General features: G+C 36.7%; 1 protein-coding gene and 1 pseudogene across 1 annotated transcript; one reads left to right on the top strand and one right to left on the bottom strand.

The window, feature by feature from the left end:
* The first annotated feature begins 723 nt into the window (after nt 1-723).
* On the top strand, nt 724-14490 carry BTG4 (BTG anti-proliferation factor 4). The gene is made up of 5 exons (XM_020989798.2): nt 724-1488; nt 11910-12118; nt 12661-12798; nt 13690-13888; nt 14024-14490. The coding sequence occupies exons 2-5, from the start codon at nt 11946-11948 to the stop codon at nt 14222-14224; spliced, it is 711 nt and encodes a 236-aa protein (XP_020845457.1). The 5' UTR covers nt 724-1488; nt 11910-11945; the 3' UTR covers nt 14225-14490.
* Nucleotides 14491-19136: 4646 nt separating this feature from the next.
* On the bottom strand, nt 19137-19415 carry LOC110210521 (large ribosomal subunit protein eL43 pseudogene; annotated as a pseudogene).
* Nucleotides 19416-20813: the final 1398 nt, after the last annotated feature.

The following is a 20813-nucleotide window of genomic DNA, read 5'->3' as shown; positions in this document are numbered from 1 at the left end:
TGTTCCTTCTTAGGCTCCCCGCCTCTGCCCTCCCCTAGTTCCTCAGGGCCACTTCCCCGCCCCCGCCCCTGCTCCCCTCTAACCTCCCCCTGACACTCCCCACACCCCCAGGCTCCTGGCTACCTTCAGTCCTCCTCTAGTTTCTGCCCCTTCCCTCAGGCTTTTGGCCCGCAGCCCTTTCAGCCCTTCCCCCCAGCCCCAGCCCCTGCCCCCTCAGGCCTTCGGGCCCTGTTCTCCCATGTCCCCCTCTTTTCCTCCCCAGGCCCCCACAGCTCTGCCTCTCTCCTGGGGCTTCCATCCCCCTCTGCCCTTTCCTCTCTCTCTCTCCCGGGGGCCTCTCCTTCTCCTCAGGGGGTCCGTTTTTCCTACTTTTCTCAGCGCCCCTCCACCCTTCTCCCCCAGTCCAGTCCCAGCCGCTCCCCTCAGCTGCCGGCTACGGCTCGAGGGCACGGCTTCGTAGTCCAACCGCCATTCGAACCTGGCGCGCGACGGGGGCGGGGCAGGCACGCGCTGGAGTGGGGGCGGGGCGAGGCAAGGAGAGGGGGCGGGGCGGGGGCGGGGCACCCAGAGGCATTAAAAGGAATGGGGCGGGTGGGGGGAGGGGCAGAGCGCTCCACAGGGCCCTGGGCGGGAAGCGGCGCCGTGGGGGCGGGGGAGCGCGGAGCACCGAGCCTGTCAGGGGGAATCCCAGCTGTTCCCGCATCTCCTTTCACACCCCTCCCCCAACTGTCCCGATACAGCTCGAGAGGCCAAGGTTTCTCCTCCCTCCTGGAAATGAAGCCCTGAGGCTCCTCCATTCCCCAGCTCAGGGAGATAGTTTTCCAGTTACCTCCGGATGGGGTGGATCTCCTTAGGTTTCCTCAAGTTTTTCCTCAGGTTTCCCTGCGGGGACAGGCCTGCGAGTGACTGACACGGAGACAGGGAAAAACTGGGCCTTTTCTTACCAGGAGGCTTGTCCTATGGAAAGATCCCCTGCTTCTCCCTGCCAGAGGACTTGGCTTCAGTTACTAAGAGGAGGCCAGGCCAGGAGGAAGAATGCTGGACCCAAAGATCGCAGGATCTGGAGCTGGCAGGGAGGATCCTAGTGGTTATGATAGGAGCCTAGATTTAAAGATGGAGAGGACCTGGAAGGCCACCTGCTACGACCCCACATTTACAGATGAGGAAACTGAGGACCAGGCAGGGTAAAGCCACTTACCCAGGTTCCCCTAGGCGTGTGGCAGAGCTTCCACCACTCAGAGCCCTGGTCTTCTGTTTCCAGGCCTGCCCCGGGCTACCTTGTGGTCTAACCCACCCCCCTCATTTTATACATAAGGAGACACTCCTGGGATATTGTGACCTGCTTCCGACTTATGAAGCAACAGAACTGGAATTTGAACCCAGGGTTCTCTGGGTTCTCCATAACTAGTACTCTAGAGGTGGTTAGCTTCATCGGTGGCTTCTATTATGGTTGTAAAGAGCTCACAGTCACAGGTTTGGAAACACAAGGTCAGCTGTAAATGAATTGTTGTTGGTTAATCCATAAGTATTGAGTACTTATGTTGTGGTTAACATAGCAGAGGGTACATAAGTGTAGGGCAAAATTAGCATACTAATTCACAGCCAAGGCAATCAAATAAATACTCAGTTGCATATTTACTGACTATATATCCTGTGGGAGGCCAGAGTTGGGGCACATCAGAACAGGTAAGACTTCACTGAGATGGGTAGAATTCTGAGTCTTGAAGGACAAAGATTTGGGCAGTAAATACAAGATGGCATTCATTCTAGGGAACAGGAACAGCAGCCATATAAGACATGTGTATTTGTTTTGCCCAGAGTTCTGCTTATAGAGAGTATGAAAGGCAGCAGGGTGTAATAGAGTGCTGGACTTTAACTTGATTTCAAATCCCTCTTCAGACACTTAGAGACTGGGTGCCGTTGGACAGCTAGCTCATTTGACCTCTTTAGTCTTAGTTCCTCATCTGTCAAATGAGAGTAGTTAGAGTAATTGGCCTCTCAAGTCCCTTCCCAGATAGAAATCTACCATGCTGTGTTTGTGTGTATATCCCCTGTGTTTGCACAATGTACATGCCTAATAAATGTTTATCGAATTGTATGTGGAGTTATGGGGTGAAGGATTTTCTGTGTTAGTAACAATCACCCTTCCTTTCATTTATTGAGCCTAGAAAGGGAATGGAACTAGGGACTTAAACTTTGTGGAAGTAGAACTCTAGTGATGGTACCACCCCTGTAATGTTAGTTTTCCTTGGTACCATTTGCTTCTGAAACCCAGTATAGAGGCACATTTGCCAATTAACTTTCTTCAGAAAAAACCCCAAAACTTTTATAGCTACAGACTGCATCCCTAACTTTCAGGGAACTAAATGAGAAAATGTGAGTAGCTCGGAACAAATGCATAGTTATTACTGTGGCTAGAAATAAAGTCTTAAGTTAAGTAGCATCATATTTGTATGAAGAGCCCATATTTCTGCCCAAGTGAGATTTCATTTTGAAAATAAAACCTTGCATCTACAAATCTGTATCAAAGTCAGTCTAATAGACTCAACTGAGAAATTAAGGTGAAATATGCGATATGCATGGAAAAATAAATGAATAGTGCTTAAGAAATACTAAACTAGTCTTTCCTAGTTTAAATCAACTTAATCATTTAACAGGTGTTAAATACCCACAACACACTAGATGCTATACTGAAATCAGATGGCTACAACCTTTGTGATATACCAATAAATGCCAAGGTTCCTCTGAAGAGCCAATGTTGCCATTTTCTGCTTTTTTATACACATCATTTCGTTGTCAAAAAATCTTTACTCAAGAAAAAAATTTGCAAACTTGCTAGATCACTTAGTATATAATTATTAGAAACAATTATGTTATCCTTAAATGGTTAGTCATTTTAAAAGTTAGCTATAATTTTTGATAGCATTTCTTAATTAGTATTGTAAGGTTAATAGATCTATCTTGGATATCTTACCAGCACTGGACAGCTGCCAGCTACTATCCATAACACTTTCAGGCGGATGTTTTGATAAAGCATATGTATATATGCATATATTCTTCCAAAGGTGATTGAAAAAAATCAATTAAAAAAGTCATAATGCATAGACATATTAAAATATTAAAAAGCTGGATAATTTATATAGCATGCATAAATACTGAAAGACAAAATAACCACAAAAATGTATGTGACCTAGCTCTCAGAAAAATTAATGCTTGTTCTAGAGTGATTGTTGATTTGGCCTACAGTTACTACAGAAACTCTGAGGGCTTGTTCCCTTTATAGTTCATGTCTAGGCATGTCTGGAGACCAGGGAGACCTATAATTTAATCTAAGTAAGAATGCTTGTAGTGTTTTAGATGACCAAACAGAATAATGCAATTTGTTTTAGACATCACCAGGACAGGACTTTTCTGTGAAACTGTTTAGTCTTTTGGTTTAGATTGTCTATATGGGTCAGTTTAGAAGCGGGGAGTGGGGGCGGCAGATTTTGGTTGAAGATGAGGGAAGGCAAGAAGACATAAGAAAGCACATCTATCTTTAGTTTCAGTAAATTGTTTTTAGCCCTGTTTTCCTGTTCTGGAATCAGAGACCATGGTGATATGGGGATTTCTCAATAGATTTATAAAATTCTTGTCATCCCTCAACCGAAGAGAGTAACAAGTGGAAGTTGTTTTTCTTCTTCTGTGTAGCTTTGGAAGGGATATTGGATTCACCCTTTGGAGTCAGAAGAGAAGAATCAAACTGATTACAAATTATTAGATGGTGCAGTTTCTTTTAGGTCTGCCAGATTTTAAGGAAAAACAAAATACATAGTTTCTCTCAGGGAATTTAAAATCTCCAGGATTTTGTTTCACATGTATGTCTAATAAATGCTATAGTATTCTTAGGTATGCATGATCATTAGACTTCATGATGCTGCATATGGGAATTTCTTTATGCCAAAGGCAAATTGAAGTCAACATTAGTGCCTTTTAAGACCTAAAAATCAATGAATCTGTCTAATTATGAAAAGCTATTTCCTTTCTAACTAAAATGGAGTGCTAGCAAGTTTTATAACTACATACTTTTAGCTTCTATTTCATTTTATTCTCATTAGTTGAAGTGCTCTAGATTCTTAAAGTGGTCTCTTATTTAAAATATTCTCTAGATAATACTATTGCTTTCAATCCCAAACTAATGAATTTATCTTTTAAATAAGTCAAAGATAACCTAACCAAATAGGAAAAGTGAAGTATTTAAAGCTGAAAACAACTTAGTTATGGATTTCATAACAAAAATTTTTGAGTGCCTTCTACAGGGTTGGCTGGTGATACAAAGAGATATGAGATACAATCCCTGCCCTGAAGGGGTTTACAATCTAGTTAGGGAGACAGAATATACATACAAAAGACAAGAATACAAGGTAGCAGATGGTGAGTGCCAGGTAAGTGGTTCAGACAATAAAATTCTTGCATGTTTTTTAATGATATTAATTATCTGGCTCAGTTCTCTTTTCCACCCCATCATCCACTGTGTTGTCAATGTACATAATGACATGCCATTGTAATACTCTGAGATCACAGTTCTCTCATGTACTTTTATGACCTTTGTATCTACTCCAGCCACTCACAAGCAGGGCCACATCTTGGATCTTGTCATAACTTATAACTATTGTTCAACCTTAAGATCTCCAACTTTGACATTTTCCTCTCTGATCCCATCATTACATATATCCTCCCTTTTATCCATCCTATTTTTCATCTTCATCCACCATCCCTTTCTAGGTTTGTTTCCCTGAGTACCCTAGACCACATTATAAACCACTTCAATAAATGCTGTCATCAGCACTCTAGAATTCCTTGTCCTTTTGTCCTTCTACCACACCTGCATTGCCATTTCCTAACCCTGGGAAAATTCTCCTGCCTCTTGTTATGTTTCTCTGTTCTCCAAGTGCCAAATGTTGATGAAGAAAAATCACAAGATCTGGCTAATTGCCTCCACTACAACTTTATGCTATCTAACGTCAGCTCAGCTATCACTCCTGCTCAGCAATCCTTATAGTTTAGTTGGCTTCCTATCTCATTCCTCTCATTCTGGTTGACTCCCTCCTCTATTATCTACAGCAGATGTTTCATACTTTTTATTCAGGCAGTATTCTCATTCTTAATTCTTTCATTCTTTGTGGATAGCTTTGACTTCTACTTTAATGAGAAGATTGTAATCTCCTGGCTATATACATATGTGTGTGTGTGTGTATATATATATATATACATATATATATATATACATATATATATATATATGTATATATATATATATTTTTTTTTAATCAAGAAAACTTTTTGATTTTCTAGCTCAAAAATTTATTTTTATATCTTTACCTAACCTCTCCACCTTCAGGAAGTATTCTTACTTTCCAAAACTAGCTCTTTCACTTAGGTCTTCTATATCTTCTACTTCTGCCAAGTTGTTCCATTGATTATATTCTCTTTTCTACACCTTCAATCACTCCCTTTCCATTGGCTTCCTTCTCCCCTGCTCAAACCTCTCTCATCTTAAATACATAGAACAAAACCAAAACCTTCTTCAACCCATGTGGAGTAGGTCCATTAATCTCCTTTCCTTCAGTATCAAACTTTAATATGTATTCATATATAAATCTATATATCTCCATAATATGTAATTTAATTTCTATTGATTATATCCAGGATATAATCAAGTACATAAGAAAAGAAAATAGACACAAGAATGAAAGATGAAACTAAAATTCCTAATAAATTATAAATGATTTTACTACAAGTGTCTATTTTCTATAAACTTCTGTTGTTCACCCTATGCCCAAAGGTGTGTATATTGTACTTGTTTTCATAATCTTTGACCGCCTTTTTTGGGTACGTAACATGGATTTTTTTTGTTGCCATTGTTGTCTTTCTTTATATAGTTGTAGTCAACATATGTTCTTTTGCTCATTTTCTTTATTTTAGATGATTTTATATAATTGTATTTCTTTGAATTTTTTTTATGTGGCACAATAATAGGATAATTTGATTATAGATTTAGAGCTGGAAAGAATTTCAGAAGTCACCTGGTCCAACCTCCTAGTTTACATATGAGAAAACTGAGGCCCAAGAAGTTGAGCAATTCTGCCATAATTTGTTCAGCCATTCTCTGATCAATGGACATGTAGTCTGTTTTAAATTTTTTGATATTGCCGTTAGGAATAGTTTTATCCAGTAGGTTTTTTTTCTGTCAACATCCTAGTAGTAGTAGTAGGGGAACGATTGGGTCAAATAGTATGAACATTAAAAGCCATATAATTCCATACTTCTTTAAAATGTACAAATTTATAATTTTATCAACAGTATAATAGCATTCCAATTTTACTATGGCCACACCACCATTTAATTTTATTATTTTTATTGCCTTTGCCAATTTGTGGTTGTTAGCTAGAATCTCAGGAATTTTTTAAAAATTGTAGTTTTTTGTGTCAAAGATTTTGAATATTTGTAATGTGACTGTTGATGGTTTGTTTTTATTCCTTTGAAAACTTCTTGTTTATATCCTTTGATTGCCAGACTTATTTTAAAAAATAGCTTGCACCCCCTACTTCTTAGTCATAACACTCATTTCTCATCTGCTAGTGGTCTAGCAAACCTAGCTAGTGGTCTTCTGCTTTCATGTCTGTACTCCAACTACTATTGAAGATCACTATTTACTTCTTGGCAACAAATCCAGACTTCCTTTTTTAATCCTCAACCTTTTAAGCTGTCTCTGGGATTTGACACTAGATTTTCACCTCCTTTTGCCTTCTATGAGACTAAATTATCTAACCTCTTTAGCATTCTTTTTGTTTCCTCTTTGTTTTCCAATCCATAAATGTAGGCATTCACCAAGGTTCTGTCTTCAGTTCTCATCTCTTTTCTACACACACAGTCTCTTGGTAATCTTAGCTAGTGCCATTACTTAAATTATCACCTTTATATGGATTACTTCCAAATCTATACCTACAGTTCTGATCCATTTCTTGAATGTGTCTACAGACCCAGAAGTCCAGTTGACATCTAGCTATCTTCCCTGGATCTCAAATATAGCATTACCAAATGCTAATAAACTCATCACCTTTCCTGCCAAATTTGCTTTTGCTATCTTCCCTAATTTCATAAATGACTTCATTCTTCCAGTAGCAAATGAAACCTTGGAGTCATCTTTCCCTTCTTTTCTCTTATCCCTGTCACATCCCATTAGAACTCATCATTGGTTGGAGTACTCACATTGATGAAATTATAGATCTTTTGAAATACTGAACTAAACCTTTGTTTAGGATAGCATATCTTATATAAAAAAAGGGATTTCTGGAGATCTTAGAACTATAGAATTACAATGTTGGAAATGACCTTGGAGTCATCTAGAAGTTCATAGACATAAAATTGGAAAGGACCTTAAAGGTCATCTAATTCAGCCCCTTCATTTCTGAGGTGAGGAAACTGAGGGTCAGAGTGGGAGAACTAACCTAACTAGAAGACAAACTTGGGGTTGCATAAGAGGAATCTCTTATCCAAATACCCACTATGATCTGAGATGACTAATTCGTCTCCAAAGGGTAAAATACAATTAAAGGCCCAAACAAAATTTTCTTACTGCTCTTTAAGTTCATAAGTTGATTAGGGGAATCTTTGTGATCAATCCCTCTGTTCCTAATTTAGTTCAGTCCCTGTGACATGGTATTTATACCCTTCACTCTCCTAGTCATTCTCCTCTAGATAAACTATAGTTTATCAATGTTTCTTTTAAAATGTGGTGGCTAGAACTAAATACAATATTCCAGATATAGTCTGACTAGACAAAAGGGCTGTATTACCTAGATATAGTACTTACATGAATGTTGCCCAAGATTGCTTCACTCTAATTGAAGGAATGGATCTCTAATAGTGGTAATTCCAGGCACTATTGGTGGGCTGGCAGGAGAGGTCTTTCTGGGCCAGGGAATCTTTCATTGGTACACTTTAAATCACATTAAATACAGGACATGTCTATTTAACCTATTTGAAAGCCTGGCCCCAAATGAAGAATTCTCACCATCAAAACAGAATATATTTGCTATTTATTTGTAGGTGGTACTTTAAGTAATATTTTAATTCTGCGTAAGGAAATGAACAAAAGGAAGCATTGAAGGAAGATTTGTTTTGTTTGATTGTTCCTTAGTGGAATCTAGGCGCATTATTATTCTGCTGTTCTATTTTGCAAGTTCCAAGACTTGCCTGGGCCTGTTGCAGAAAATAATACCACGGGAAAGTTCAAAGTCTCATTAACCATTGTGCTTCACCGATCCAAAACTCAACAGTACAGTATTTCAAATGGGAAGTTGAAAGTGATAACAGAACTATTGGGGCCTGTCCTGTCGATCCTGTAAGTGCTTGCACTATCCATTTGAAAATGAGACTCCTATTTGCTCTTATACGTGTGAGCGTTCTCTAAAATGATGTGTATCACATGGGGTTGTGGCAATCAAGCCTACTCTCCTGTTCAGTTATAGATCCAGTTAATGATCCATTTTCAGTGTCTGTCCAACTTATATGTACTCATGGATGAGCTTTAAAAGTTGTCCATATAACTGCATGTTATAGTCTGGGCAATAGACATTATTTATCCAGTTAGGTTTGTTTTTTTTACCAATACAGATAGTTGCCTCAGGTTTACTTAATTTCTCCACTCTTAAGACAAGAGAATTTTTGCAAGAGACACAATTTATTCTAGGAAACCATTAGGAAATATGAAAAAATATTGGTATTAATTAGACATTAAAAGTTGTTATAATAGTCTTCATTAAACTAAGTGAATGGATAAATGATCAAAAGAATGAAATAAGTTTATATCCACCTAGGCAACCAGGAGAGAAATTCATTTCAATTCACACTTATTGAGTCACTCATTATATACCCAGGATATATACAAGTACATCTTTTTTGGTGTAGGACTGTAATAATAAAAGGTGCAATGCTACCATTATATTATTTCTACTGATAGCTTGCTAATGATGATAGTCCTTTTTACCCATGACTGCTCCAGGGAATTAATGCATCTTAAAAAACCTTAAAGGGACTAAGCAAGTATATATCTACCTGTTTGGGATATTTGGGAAACCTGTATTTGTATTTTGTTTGCTGGATTCTTTGTGATGCACATTTTAAAGTGTATCTAAGTATATGCATTATCCATTTGAAAAGGAGATACATGTTGTCTATAGTCCAGAAGAATTTTTAACATAAGCAAGTTTTCTCTTAGCACTATATAAAATCCACTTAATTTCCTCACTTTTAAGATAAGTTAAAAAGAAGTTTTGTAAGAGACAGGTAAATTTCTTTAGGATAGTGTTAGAAAAGATGAAAAATTATATGTATTAGCTGGAAAGTTAAAGAAATTAATACGGAATTTCTAAATGAAATTATTTTTAGCCTTTTGTTTATAGATAGTTTTCTGTATCATAGACTAATTATACTGTCTTGGCTTTATAGCCTGAATTTCTTTTGAAGAGTTCAAATAATTTTTATATGAAGATATGAGATTTAAATAGGGGAGTGCTGATAAATGTTTAACAACTGGCTCTCCCACTAAAATGTATTCATGACAGATTTTTAAGTTTAATCTCATTATTAACATTTAAAAAAAACCCTTTTTAAAAAAGTCTAGACAATGACAGTAACTCAAACTTTGGTTTGTAGTGTATGCCTATTTTTGAGGTGTAAATGCTCACACTGAAAATTTAACCATCAGCTCTCAAAGAGCTATTTCAAGCTAGGTCCAGCATATCCCTGGGAAGACAAAATGAAGTCATAGAAAGCTTAAGGCAAATATTGCCCAAGATTACAGGCAAAAAGCAGAGCCAAGCCCTTGACTCCTGACTCTACATTGACAAAAAACAATTTGATCACATAAAATATTTTGAAAAATTTTTGTGGTTATGAAAAAATACTTTAAATAGACATTTTTCTCATATTTTCTCTAATTATGGTATACAAAACCCCAAATTAAATGTTGAGTTAATTTTAAATCGCTTTATAAAATCAAATTACTTTAACTCACATAAAGTGGCTCGAATCTTTCTAGTCTTGAGACTGGACCCTAGTTTGTAAGTTGACTGAAATCTTAGATTCTAACTGTACCTCTGATGCTTTTAGTATTTTTTTTAAAAAGATAACTGAGGGGGCAGCTAGGTGGTACACAGGAAAGAGCTCCAGCCTTGGAGTCAGAAGGACCTGAGTTCAAATCTGCCTTAGACCAGACACTTGATACTTACTAGTTGTGTGACCCTTGGAAAGTCACTTAACCCCAATTGCCCCACCAAAAAAGCAAAAAAAAAAGATAATTGAATTAAAAGTAATGATTAATGGAGGGAGAGGGAAGCCACTAGGTATTTGATGAACTGTCGTTCTATGAATAATTGTTGTTGTTCAGTTCTGTCTGACTCTGCCACATTGTGGACCATAGCATATCCGTGGTTTTTTCTTGACAAAGATACTTTTTTAAAAATTATTTTTGCTATTTTCTATATTTCCTATTTTTGCTGTTTTCTTCTTCAGTGGATTAAGGCAAACAGAGATTAAGTGACTTGACTGGGGTCAAACAATTAATGTCTGAAGTCAAGTTTGAACTCAGGTCTTCCTGACTTCAGGCCTTGCACTTAATCCACTGAACCACCTAACTGCCTCTCTTATGAATATAAGCAGTTTATAATTCTACCTCATTCTTCTGAATATTCTATATACAAACATTTTAGAAAAAGCGCATAGTCAGAATAAAGTCTACTTACAAAATTTTGCCTTGAGAACAAAAAAAAAGTAATCAGTTTACTTAAAATTTTAATACTTCAATGAATGCATGATTTTCTAGGTGCAGTTACTCTTTCCCATGGTATAGATCATATCTCATCTATACCTTCTTATCCATATCATCCTATAAATCCTCCATAAAAGATCTCTACCTAGTGCTTTGGAGGCATTTTTCTAGGTCTCATAACACTATAGTGATGACAATGCATCATTAATGTACAATATTTAAAATGTAAAATAGAGATTGAATTATTAAAATGTCAAAAATAATTAAGATATGGACATAGGAGTTTTGATCCATAATTAATGTAACAAAACAATAGAAATTCTATAAGATAGTATAAAATGTGAATTTTGTTTGTAATTTTTTATATTTTAATTAGTGTAAAGATTCTTTATATAGTGATTAGATAATTATGCTCTATATAAACTGACAGTGTTCTAGAAGCAGTCATTTCAGTTAGCCTGATGGATAGCACCTGTTCATTGTATTAAACACCCAACAGCCTTTGGGATTTTGGGGTTTTATAAACCTCATCCTAATTGTAAGTGGATTAGGTGTGGGGAAGAGGTTGAAATTACGAACTCAAGTATGCTAACTCCTTATAAACCCTTCCCTGCTTCATATTGGTAGATAAAATGGATTTTTTTTTGTGGGGTAGCAAGAATATCATATGTTTGAGTAGTTTAACTAGATTTTCTAATGTCTCTCTTGGAGATCTGAAATGTGTTTTTTTTCTCCCAAAACTTAAAAGAAATGATGCTTGCTGTCATATAACATATTCATATCTTATCAAAATTGTACCTATGATTGTGTGATTATAATGCTTCCTATCTGTTTCTTGTGTACACCAAAGTTTAAACAAATACTACTGTGTTAGTATATGTTTTCCTCAAAGAATTCTCAAAACCACTTTGTAGAGGTGTAGGTATTTTTGGCTAAGTTTTTGTTGATCAAAATAGTATGCTTGGTTACCTCTTTAAGGAGTTTAACTCTAAATATCAGCTTTCTCTTAGCCTAAAACTTAGACGAGTTATGTGGTAAGTAGATATTGATGGTATGTTCAACCCTTGCTATTTAATTTCTTATTGTTCTTTCTCAGTGATTTGAAGACATCTTTAGATCTCCCTTTTTAAAAATGAAAGATGAAATTGCCACAACAATTTTCTTCATCACAAGACTGGTGAAAAAATCTGATAAGTTGAGTAAGCACCAAATAGAAGAATTTGCAGCTAAGCTGATGGCAATACTATTTGAGACATACAGGACACACTGGTACCCAGATATCCCTTCTAAAGGTCAAGCTTTCAGGTGAGACCTGTTATGCTGTATGGCAAAGAAAACTAACAAATAGCTATGCTAGGAAAGTACTCAGATTGAAGATTCTGAATTTCTACTAATCTTTCCTCTCCCACTTTATGATTATTGTTATTTGCCTATAATGGGGCCAAATATTTGAATATCGGGGGAAGGGAGGAATGTACAGTTTAACAATTAGTTCTTACTAGTCAAAGTGAGCTGGCCCCGGCATACCCTTGTGCTCAATAGAAAACAAGTTGGAGGGAAAATTTGTTAGAGAGGGACCTTTACTCTGTACTTACAGCAAAACACATAGAATTTGTTAGAATTTATAAAGTTTAGGTTCTGGGTCTCTAAAGAAAATTTGGTAAAGGAGACTTCATATTTTTTCAGCTGCAAAATAAAAGAAAGTTCTCTAAAAGAGCCTTCCCTTTCACAAGTTGCTCCCTTCCCTAGCTGCAAAAAAGAAGGAAAATGTAACATGCTTATGATCCAGATATCTTTGCAAAAAGTTAAGTAGTTGTGCCCTTATTTTTGCCTCTTCTCAACATTAGGTGTATCAGGATAAATAAACAACAGAAAAAAGATCCCCTTCTGGAGAGGGCATGTGCTGAAAGTAATGTGAATTTTTTTCACCTGGGACTTCCAAAGGAGATGACCATATGGGTAGATCCCTTTGAAGTATGCTGCAGGTAAGTGCTCTACCCAGAAACTAATGATGTATGTATATCTTGTATCTTTTAGTTGCCTCTTGAGGTAGCCTTCATGGAAGGTAGCTCCAGAAAGATCAAGACTCTTTCTTCCCCTAATCAAGGTATCATTCAGGTATCATAATCATCAAGATATCAAGACCATTAAGCCTTTAGCAGGTGTCTCAGTAGGTTTCTATCACATTCTTAATGCTGGTTTTTCTTAATAGAAAAATTGTTTTGATTATTTTCCTTTAATATTTGGTATGCTTTTAAAGTTCGAAAGGAAGTAGGGTGGGACATTTTGGTTGAACTATCATCCTTTGAAATTTTAGATTAAACTCTTATGAGCCAATGTCTTTACTTTTAACGGGCTTTCATTGGTTTGGGGAAGAAAGGGGAAGGTCAAGGGTATCATTAAATTTAGCGTCTGATTATTATGTTCTACTTCGGGATATGACCTTCAAGTAAATACTAAAGGCATTATCATAAGGGCATTCTATACCAAAGAATCAACTAAGTCTACTAGCTGAACCAAAAGAAAATACATTTTCTTTTCTTTATTTCCAGTTAAGGGGTGGGGTGTGTGTGTGTGGGAGGTTAGCTTCACTTAAAGCCTCCTATTATTGTTTATAATATTACAATAGTCTGAGTCAGAGAGTACCCCAATAACAGCCTTTTTGCCTGTTCCTTCCATTCTTGTATCTGTCGTTTGAATCAGACTTTCTTCAAGTGATGAAGTAGACTCTGTCTCACTCTACTCCCCAGAAAATGCTTGAGTTTACTTAGAAAGACAGAGAAAGAGGCGAGGGGTTCATAGTTGTAGTTTTTAGAAATAAAGAGAACCTTAATTCAAGTTCTTGTTTTAAAGTTTTATATCCATTTTCTATTTAGATATGGTGAGAAAAATCATCCATTTATAGTTGCTTGTTTTAAAGGCATGCAGGAAGAATGGGAAATATCTCAACAGATCAGTCATGCTGTTAGTAAAGTCACATCTGACTACTATTCTGGCACTTCCTCTGATGAGGATACATGTGGCAGAGAGCCTCAAGTAATTCCTAAAGTCAAAAATCCAAAAAGCATTTATCAGGTAAGATATAACTAAACTGCTCTGGATGGGAGGGATGTTTTGTTTATCCTCATGTCCCAGTTAATCAGTTTGTGCTTAGCTCCAAGACCTGATTGGTCTGTTTCTAGAATGCTGAGTCTTTGCATTCTTTCTCAGGTTGAGTATTTCAAGCAGCCCCTCCAAACTTGGTTCCAATATTCCCGTAAAAAGAATATGACTGATGGGCGCCCCAACCTCCCAGGAAGTACTTTTTATGTCCCATACAAGATCCACAAGTGCTACAGGCCTGCTGCTGTGTTTCCAGGACCCCGGGTGGATAGGTACCACTGGGTCAACACAAATCGACAAAGTAGCTAAAGTATACAATTCAACTGATCTCGCTGTGGGATTAGAGTTCACAAGAGCAGCTTTCTTTTTTCCTAACTTAAAATGAGTCTGAAGTTGAGAGACACCTGAAATAGAAAAAAGAACCTCACTTGGGGCCAAGGTACTTGATGGTGATTCTTCTCACCTGTATTATGACTCTATTCTTAGCTAGAATTATAATGTTTCACTTTTAAATGAAGTTTTATGTGTAATGGATGTACTCAAAAAGGTAATATAATGAAGTTACTGATTTATAAGATTCTACTGATTATAAAAAGTAACAATAAACTTCACTATGTTTTTAACACCAGTGTCTGCTTTACTTTGATTCTCCCTCATCCTGACATAGTCCATCGTCCCTATCTGGTTTTACTTGTCAGATTCCATGAGGGTCAGACCTTTCAACAACTTGTTTTCACCAGCACCTGAGAAAAATTTGACTTTTTGATGTGCATACTTTGCTAATCTAAAATGAATAACCATAGTTCCATTCTTCTCCATTATAACATTCAACTAACTTCACCTACTTCCTTTTGTTAGGAAGAAGCATTTTCCCTACCTGTTACTAAACCTTTTACCCAGGCTGCCTGCTCTGAGCTCTTAATCTTGAGGATGTGAGAGGAAAAGATGCCAGAGCACTCTTCTACCTATAAACATGCTTCTGTAAACCCTGATACCCCTCAAATTATTATTTTGCTTTTTTTCTTGCTCTCATCTTTAGATTTCTAGAAGGTTCTGTGGTTCTCTCCTCTTTTTATGGGGGATGGGCATAATCTGGACCAATAACTTTATTGGTAGAGGAGAATCCCTCTACTAATGAAGATCTGTAACTGTTCTGCAGTTTATAACCTAAGGGTGTATGAGGCACTGAGGTTGTGACTTGACTAGTCACATGGCCAATGTGTCAGAAGCCAGACTTAATTCAGCTTATATTCTTACTAGTATATTAGAACTGGTCTTTTGATGATTACTAATGACAACCTAATCTTTAAATTGGCTTTTTAAAAACAGGTGTATCTTGATTTCTCTGCAATATTTGACATTGATCACTCAACCATTCTGTGCCTCAGTTTCTTTGTCTGTAAAATGGTAAGGTTGGACTTGATGGCCTCTAATAAGGGTCCTTTCTAGCTCTAGATCTGTGATCCTATGCAACTCTTTTCCCTTAGCTTTTGGAACACTAAAATCCTAGCTCTCTTCCACCTTTGATTATTTTCTCCTCTTTTTATTTCCTCTTCCTACTCCTTAAATATAACCATTTACTGAGATCCTATGCATCTGTAGACAACTTTAATGGTTATTTCTTTGTCAATTGTCATCTTTTTCTATATAAAGTCCTAAGATCTAGAACAACATTCCCAGCATCCTAGTGCACTAACAAGTTCAAAATTGAGCTAATTTTCTACCAGAAATCAATTCTTACTCCTGAATTCCTGGTTCCTATTGGCTGGTATCACTATCCATGTCACTTAGGAGTAATCAATAACTTAGTTTTGTCTTAGCATTACATAGCTAGTCACAAAGACTTACTTTTTCCCTCTCTAATCTCCTTGAAGTTTCTTTCCTTCTTTTCATTTCTAACACTGGTTCAGGTGCTTGATGATTTTTTCTTTATTCTTTATTCTGAAATTGTTTGGAGGGGGGAAGGTTGGGACTAGGGAACACTTTCTAAGCATGCATTGGACTGAACAGAGGAAAGGATAGGGTTTTAAGGGGTGGGGTGGGCATAAGGTGAACTAGAGAATAGGAAGACAAGTTAGCCTTTTGAGGCTAATCTGTCATCTCATTACCCCTCCTTCTAATATAATAGGAATCCTAAGACACAGTTTTGATCACCTCTTACATCCCAACCACCCTTTTTAACCTTGGAATTTCTTCTTATACCACTGCCCTCTCCCCACCACCTTGAGGTTCTAGTCAAAATGGATTACGTGTTTTTCTTTAAAAATGTCCTGTACTTTTTGGCCTTGGTGCTTTTATTCACACCTAGTATTAGTAGGAAATTTTTTTTCTCATTGATGAAATAAAGGACTTGGCAATCTCATCCTTATTAGAAAGGAGCTTATTTTGCTTGATAGAGATTATTCCTCTTCCTTCGGCTCCTCACAAATCCCTATACCTGGAAATCATCAGGCTAGCCAAAGATTTATTTCCTTTTTAAAAATTACATTGGTGACGGTCCTACTACATGCAGGATTTGTATCACCAGATATGTATATCTCCTCCCTTATTATAAAATAATTTGTTTTTTCATGTGTAATTGGTCATATGTATAATCATATGTAAAGACATACCAATTTTTCCCCATCTCTGACAGGGCAAGAATGTGGTATAAAGTCAGCTTTCTAGGTACTTTGGGATGCCTGTGATTTCATCAATGTAGATACTCCTGTTGCCAATGTTAATCATAAACTTCTTTTATGTCCTTTCATCCTGAATTGTTCTTGTTTGTGTTTTCTCATAAATCCATTATGGAAGATATTTAATAGATACTCAGTGTCCTAAAGAATACTTCTACCATTTGCCCCTCTCTTTTTAAATTTTTTTGAAGTTTCCAATGATAAGGTTCCCTATCAGTATTTGCTATTCTTACTAGACATCTAACCAACCCCTTTTCTGGTCATACATTTCCTTGATAGTTGCTTTTGATGCTAATTACCTGCAAGTTATTGGTAATATGCTATAGTTTGTTCAAAGCCACCATGCTGTTGCTACCATCTTTGTGTTGACTATTGGGTTATTTGTAATTTTAGGATTTTTTGAGATCCTGTTATATTCCTACAAACTATGAAATACTACATCAAGGGAATCATAATATTAAAGAGATTGGCTTTTCAGTAGTCTCCAGTTTGGGATCCTATGTATTTAGAAAATCACATAGTATTTTAAATGATTCTAGTCTTCCATCTCAATTCTAGACCTAGGTTACTGTATTATCTGCCCCCAGCTGTACAAGAAATACATATTGATGGTTTATTTTGACAGGTTGTGCACTTGCTTGTCATAGTATAGCCTGAAAAAATAAAATGGATTAAAAATGCAAAATGGATGACTAGGCCAATCTGTTTTTTACTGCTGTGGAATTCACTGAGGGGCTCCATAGTGTTCTAAGGTGTGAAGTGGTTGGTTTGATGTCATTTGCAAAAAACATTTGAAGAGCCTTGCTATCAGTAGAGAATCTATATTTTGTTTAAATTTTTATGCAATACATCTTAAATAATAGCTCATATTTATATTGTTCTTTAACATGCACAAAGTGATTTACATGTGCTAACTCATCTGATCTTCACAACAAACCTGTGAGGTTAAGTGCCAATGTTATTTGTATTTAATTGTCACCTATAGTCCAGGAGGAAGAGCCCATTTCCACAAAAGAGGATTAGCTCTGGGCTCAAACAGATCCTAGTTCATTCCTGGGAAAGTCTGACTGCAAAGAAGGGAGTGAGACTTTTTTTTTTTTAACTCTATCTCATTCTATTTTTTCACTTGAATTTCTTGGAAAATACTTTAAAGCTTCTGTATGGCTCATGTCTAGGGTTTCCCTTAAAAGGGCTGAAAAAGGTAGTAGATGTCAGATATAAGACAGCTATTTATTTCCTATACTACAAAATGAATTCTTAAAGCACCAGACTCATAAACATTAGCAAAAGCTTAAAACATGAAATATTATGTGGGACTACTGAACAGGTATTTTCATTTTCACCACTGACCTATACTTCCCATCCAACTCACAAGTCTGAAACTTTTGACAAACTAGGCCATGAATTGGGCTTTATTTAGCCATTTAGATGAAGAATCCTTCTGGTGGCTGTACTCTTTTCCTCTGAAAAGTTCTACAGTTATAGGAATCACTCCCTCTGGCAGCCAGCCCCTGATTCCAGAACTCTTGAATTTTTGAACCCATAAGGAAATTTCTAAGGCCAGAAACCACCATTTTAGGATTACTATTTGTTTACCTGCACTAAGGGAAAGGAACACAAAGCAGAAGTGGTAGCTAGGGACTTGAAGACTAGTCTCAAGCAAGCATATATTTTAGCTTCCATTTGTGTATAGTTTCCATAGCTGCTTTGGAAAGGTGGAGGAGAAGGGACCCTCCCCCCAAAAAAACCTCAAAAAAACCCCAAAAGCCCTTTTCACTGTTGGGAAGCCAAGGGAGAGCTGGCAGAGTCCCAAGTAATGTGCTGAAAAGAGGAAGAGAGGAGGTTGTTTTTCCTCATTTCCTCTTATAGTCTACTGAGTAGGTGGTTCTTCCTGGCTCCATTGCCAATCATCTTTGACATAGTCCCACAGTCACCATGACAAGTATGTAATTGCTACATTATCCCAAAGCATACCTATGATCCATTGAAAATGGTCAGCTATAGGCCCATCCCCATATATATTCTGTTTACCATATACAGATAAGAAAATGGCCTCAGAAAGGTTAAAAGACTCCCCACAGGGTCACACAGCTAGTAAATGTCTGAGGCAATATTTAAATCTGACTCAGGGTCCTGAATTATCCATTTAATCATCTGACCTCTTTTTGTCCCCTGGAGCTGTATTGAAATCAGGAAGATCTGGATTCAAATTTAACCTTAGACATTTACTCGCTGTATGACTTCAATCAATACTTAGCAGCTTGTTTAACAAAAGTTATCTATTTGGTTGTATCTGTCATAGTGTTTTATGATTTTGACATATATACATACACACACACACACACACACACACACACACACATATATATATATATATATACATATATATATATATATATGTATATGAGATACTTTGTATGAGGAGAGCCTTCAAGGTATTTTCTGTATTAGTTTATTGATTTTTTTAAGAACCAAAGTGATTTTTATTCCATAAATTAACCCATTTATTGTTGGACTATGGGCTACAGATATTTGATAAGATTTTATTGGTTTTTCAATTCCTTCAGTCTTCTGATGGCAGATTTGACTGTGACTGCAGAGGTGGTATTGTAGGTTCATGCACCACCAGCTACTGTCTTCATACAGGATCCACAATGCCAGATACCCACAGCTCGTGTCTTTATTTTGGTCTTGCCACAGAAAGAGCAGGTGTACTTGGCATGCTGGTTAATTTCAATTTTCTTCACCACTTTTCTGAGGGATCCACCATAATGTGTTCCATATTTACCAACAATTCTGACCTTCTTGGTGTGTTTAGCCATGTTGCCAGTTGTGGGGCTGGAGCTCAGAGAGGTATTTATTAATTTTTTAAAAAATCTTTTCTATATCTCTTCCAGTTGTGTGACAAGAAAGATATGGTTAAATTATCTGCAAAAGACTTTGTTTTCTTCCCATTTTTTTGCTGAGAATACCCTAAATGTATTCATAGACTATTCTTATAGATCTTATGGAAATGAGAGAACAAGTATATGGGTCTGTAGTTGCTGGAGTCTTCTTGCCTTCCTCTTTTGAGTAAAATATATTTCCATTAAAAAAATATCTTTTCAAAATCTTGAGCATTAGTTTTTGAATGTCTTCAAAGTCATCAACTCTAGGATGCATTTCTTCTGTATGAATTTAGGTAGGTTTTTTTGTTCTTCCTGACTTGATCTTTAAGTGCTGTGTACTTACTACTTCCTATAATCATTACAAAGATGTTAGATTCTAAGTATGGTCTTTCCACTATCATTGCTTATGAGAACAGATCACTGTAAAAATGCTAAAAGATGGGTTCCATTTCCCATCTGTTTATTGTTCTTCCTATTTTGTCTGTAAATGCTCTTAGGAGAATCTGATGTAATGATGCTGACTTGATTCAGCATAGCTAGATCTCAAACCAAGTTTTTCTCAAGTTGATTTTCTTTTCAACTGCTTTTGCCCTTTCTGTATTATGAGGCCAACTAACCAATAAGCATTATGTGCCAATCACTGTGATAAACACTGGGAAGACAAAGAAAGGCAAAAATAATTCTTGCCCTGGAGGAGCTTGCATTCTAATAGGGAAGGCAAACAAGAAAATAGGTACATGCTTGTGTGTGTGTATATATATATATATATATATATATATATATATATATATATATACATATATATATGTATATATATATATATACACACACACACACATATATATATGTGTATATATATATATATATATATATATATATATATATATATATATATATATATATATATATATATATACACACACACATATATATCAGGTGGAAGGTAATCTCAGGGGGTGTGGCACTAGCATCTTGGGGGGGGGTAGTCCAGAAAAGGACAACTGCAGAAGATAATATTTAAGTTAAATATTGAAAGAAGCTAGGGAAATTATGAGCAAAAGTAAGGACCAAAAGAATTCCATTAGAGGGAGATGAACAGTACAAAGGCACAGATATAGGAAATGTTATCTGTGAAGAACAGCAAATAAAGTAGGCCAGTATGGCAGGATCACAAAGTGTATGGAGGGGAGAATAAAGTATGAGAAGACTGGAAAGCTAGGAAGGAGCCAGATTGTAAAGAATTTTAAATGCCAAAGAACTTTATATTTGCTCCTGAACATGCTCAGACTCATACACTAGGAAAATCACTTTGGTAACTGAGTGGAAGATGGA

Source organism: Phascolarctos cinereus, unplaced genomic scaffold, assembly GCF_003287225.1.
Source record: "Phascolarctos cinereus isolate Bilbo 61053 unplaced genomic scaffold, phaCin_HiC Scaffold_726;HRSCAF=1367, whole genome shotgun sequence".
In the NCBI taxonomy this organism is placed as follows: domain Eukaryota; kingdom Metazoa; phylum Chordata; class Mammalia; order Diprotodontia; family Phascolarctidae; genus Phascolarctos; species Phascolarctos cinereus.
The sequence above is the reverse complement of the archived record's forward strand: the minus strand, read 5'-3'. Positions and strand labels throughout refer to the sequence as shown.